The sequence below is a fragment of the Xiphophorus maculatus genome, chromosome 14 (genome assembly GCF_002775205.1).
Source record: "Xiphophorus maculatus strain JP 163 A chromosome 14, X_maculatus-5.0-male, whole genome shotgun sequence".
In the NCBI taxonomy this organism is placed as follows: Eukaryota; Metazoa; Chordata; class Actinopteri; order Cyprinodontiformes; family Poeciliidae; genus Xiphophorus; species Xiphophorus maculatus.
In genome coordinates, this window is record NC_036456.1 from 21,606,446 (window position 1) to 21,609,771 (window position 3,326).

The following is a 3,326-nucleotide window of genomic DNA, read 5'->3' on the forward strand; positions in this document are numbered from 1 at the left end:
AGCAGTTCCCCATTCCACAGTTTGCATACGAAACTGAGATGTACCTTGAAAGAGGCAATGAGGACTACAAGAAGAATGGAACACTTCTCACTACCTCTAAGATCAAGGCAGACATACTTGAGAAACTGGCTGAAACTGTATATACTTATACAGCCTATCCATCAGGTTCACAGATAAGTGATGTTGCTCAGGCACTTGTCAATAAATATCCTTTTCTCAAGGAACCCGGTTCCTTTGCAGGTTACTATGGCTGGCAGCAAAGCCTTAAATACAAGATGTCAAATTATCGCACCAAACTCAGAGGCTACGGTGTTCCTGAGGTGTTATGCAATGCACTGAAACACAAGACCCCTGCGGACAAGAAGTCTGCAAAGAATGTAAAAAAGCCTCGAAAAGCAGAGGTAAATTTCCTTCCTCCTTACCCGGCTGGAGAGGATGAAGAAAGTCAAGAACAAGAGAGGATTCAGTTGCTTACTGAAGTAAAGAAAAAGGACAACAACGCATTGATAAAAGAAAAAATGGCCAAAACATTTGCACACAGAAGAAACGAAATCATCAACCAATCACCCAGTATAGGGGACATCAAAGCCAGATGGCCCGCTCTATTTGAGACATCTCACGTGAGTTATAAGTGCATGCTAATCAGAAATGTTCCTAGTCAATGTGAAGGATTGCATTTGTGATTCTGCATTTAGCTATTTGATACAAAATGTGTTGCGTTACTGTCATCTATTTTATAGATCAAATTTGATCCGTCTTCTTGCTTTTGAAAAATGTCGTAAGAACAGTATGTATGTTTGTAATATTTGAGGCTTTAAAACTGGTTTCATGATTTGTCTTTCAGATCCAGGATGAGTTTCACAGAATCACAATGGTGCATCTTGAATCAAAGTTCATGTCCAAACTGGATGAATATACTCCTCGACTTCTGAACCTCTTCCACTCCAAGGGCGGAAACATGGGGTTGAGATTGCAGGCTATCCTACTCAAGGTATCCTTCATTGAGCATTATGGTTGCTAATATTTTATTCTCAAAATTTTGTGTTTAAACTTCTGGAATATCATTACTTAAATTTACTGGAGGTTAGCCTGTGATTCTCTTTATAAATGGAATATGAAATAATCGCATGAGAATTTGTTTCAGTAGTGTTTTATTACACTGGTCCCCAAGACGGCACAGGAAGGATCCTTGAGCTTATTAACAGTAATATAAACCACCTGGTGTTTATTTTTTTCGTTTCAGACTCCAAGCAATCCTGACATCAACATGACCAGAGATGTTATCATTCGATGTTTGATGCTGTACCTTGGGGAATCTACAGATCAACTCTTAAAAGAGTACGATGTAAGTTGAAGTAGATGTTAAAATATAAAGTAGGTGATTTCTCTCATCTCTTTTACTTGGTATTCGTTGGAAAGTCAAATCACAAAATAGTCATAACTGTATTTCTCCCAGTAGTTATTGGCAAGCTATATCATTGTCCTCTGTTAAGTGTGTTTACATTTTTATTTTCCATTAAGGAATTTTTAAGTGCTAGTGCAGAATGCTATCTCAATTTGATTTCACCAACTGGCATAATTTAAAACTTGTCAGTAATTTATGTAATTTTTTTCCTAAGAATGCTTTACCTAACCATAACTTGATTTTTTTTAAGTCTTTGCAATTTGTCCCTAAAAGCGAGCTAAGAAATGATGGCCAAGACGCTGCTTTGTGAATACAAAGACATTTTTACAGAAAGACTGAGGCAATGCAGAATAAGATATTCATCAAGACAGTGCCAGGAAGAAATAATAGTGTAATGTGATTTAATTTCAGAAACTTCATTTAGAAATATTTGTAACTGTTCAGCTCATCATTGTATAATTGATTATATTATAATAATATAATATATTATTATGATTGATTTATATTTGGGTTTTTTTTCATTTTTAAATGATGTGCATTTTTTTTAGTGTTATCTCAGATTTGTCTAAAACACTGACATAAATAGAGTGCATTACAAGCAACGGCTGACAAACTCCAGATTTTCTTGTCCAAACAGTTGTAAGCAATTTGGGAAATGGAACCTTCTCCTTTGGCTGTACTGTCTGATATGCACAATGTTCTTGCTATTACAGGATGCTGATGAAGACAGTGTGTCACAGGACCTTGCTGTTCAAAGCCTGAAGATCTACAATGTCAAAGCTAACATGTCAGAGGATCCAGACATCGGTATCGTGGTGGACGGCGTGAAAATTCTAACTGCTCTGGGTAACTTTCCAAGGGCTTGCTCCCTGCTTGTTGGGTTGGCATATGCTGTGAATCTTGCCTATCCAAAGGAGCTCAGATACACGTTTGAAGTGTTTCAGAAACTTCTCCTCGGGCTGGATAGTTCAAAGCTCTCCCCAAAAGTGAACAGCCTCAGGAATAAACTACTGGCTTAAGAAAACGGACCCTTGCTAAACAAAAGGGAATAGACAAGTCAAAGTCACTGTGAAAACCAACACGCAAAACTTTGTGAAATGCTCTGTGAAGTTAGTTACAATTAGGGTAATTTTCAGTTCAGTGGATTTCTGCATGTGTATTTTTTCTTGCAGTACATTACAGTTAACCACCCTTTTTCTAAGGACTGACCCCTTGTTCTCATATGTGGTAGTGCGGCCTGTTATATGGCTTTGGATCTGTTCAGGTCTGTCACATGAGCCCTTGTGCCTTTTATAGACCATAGAGCATCCACTATTGCCTTTTTGGAGAGTCCATGCAGGCTTCACCACTGAAGGGTGATGATCTGCAGACTGCAAAACTTTGTTGTGTTTCATTTGCACTTTATATAATATGTTTTTGTTCAGTTCTGTCTTTCAACTTATTTTTCGAAAAGGAAAATAAGTGTCATGGAGCCAAGGGCCCCAACACAGTGACAAGATGTAGCATAAACATACAAAAAAAGAAAATGGAAGTTTTTATGCCTCAAAGGTCTCGCACATCTCTCACATCTTGTCATGTGTTTTCCCCAGGTACGTTTTATGTGCATACTTGTTTTGTGCTCTGCATGCCTCTTAAACATAAAGTGAACTCTTATGTGATTGATAAATTGTTGAAGCAAGCTTAACTGAGTCCAAGTTGATTGTTGTTGATGTGATGGTTCTAAAAAATCATGTTAACTATACTTTGAGCAGAGTGGCACTATGTTTTTGACTTGATACTGATATATATTGCCCCTTCTCTGTTTTATTGTTGTATTTTAGAATTTTGCACTTGTTGGGTGCTGGATAAACACGTTTTATAAAGTTGCACAAATAAATGCTGCTGCTGTTTTATGCATTGTAATTTGTTGTTTTTTGATGCC

At 37.3% G+C, this 3,326-nt stretch overlaps 1 protein-coding gene across 1 annotated transcript; it reads left to right on the forward strand.

Annotated features, from left to right (window-relative positions):
* The first annotated feature begins 518 nt into the window (after positions 1-518).
* Positions 519-2,889, forward strand: LOC111610919. Its single transcript, XM_023346020.1, has 4 exons — positions 519-620; positions 845-991; positions 1,244-1,345; positions 2,119-2,889. Exons 1-4 carry the CDS (start codon positions 519-521, stop codon positions 2,422-2,424), a joined length of 657 nt encoding a protein of 218 aa, XP_023201788.1. The 3' UTR covers positions 2,425-2,889.
* The last annotated feature ends 437 nt before the right edge of the window (positions 2,890-3,326 follow it).

Excerpts from the sequence above, each read along its gene's own strand:
- LOC111610919 (XM_023346020.1), top strand. The coding sequence starts at position 519 with ATGGCCAAAACATTTGCACACAGAAGAAACGAAATCATCAACCAATCA. Across the intron at positions 621-844 it reads CTCTATTTGAGACATCTCAC|ATCCAGGATGAGTTTCACAG; the intron begins GTGAGTTATAAG and ends TTTGTCTTTCAG. Across the intron at positions 1,346-2,118 it reads AACTCTTAAAAGAGTACGAT|GATGCTGATGAAGACAGTGT; the intron begins GTAAGTTGAAGT and ends TTGCTATTACAG.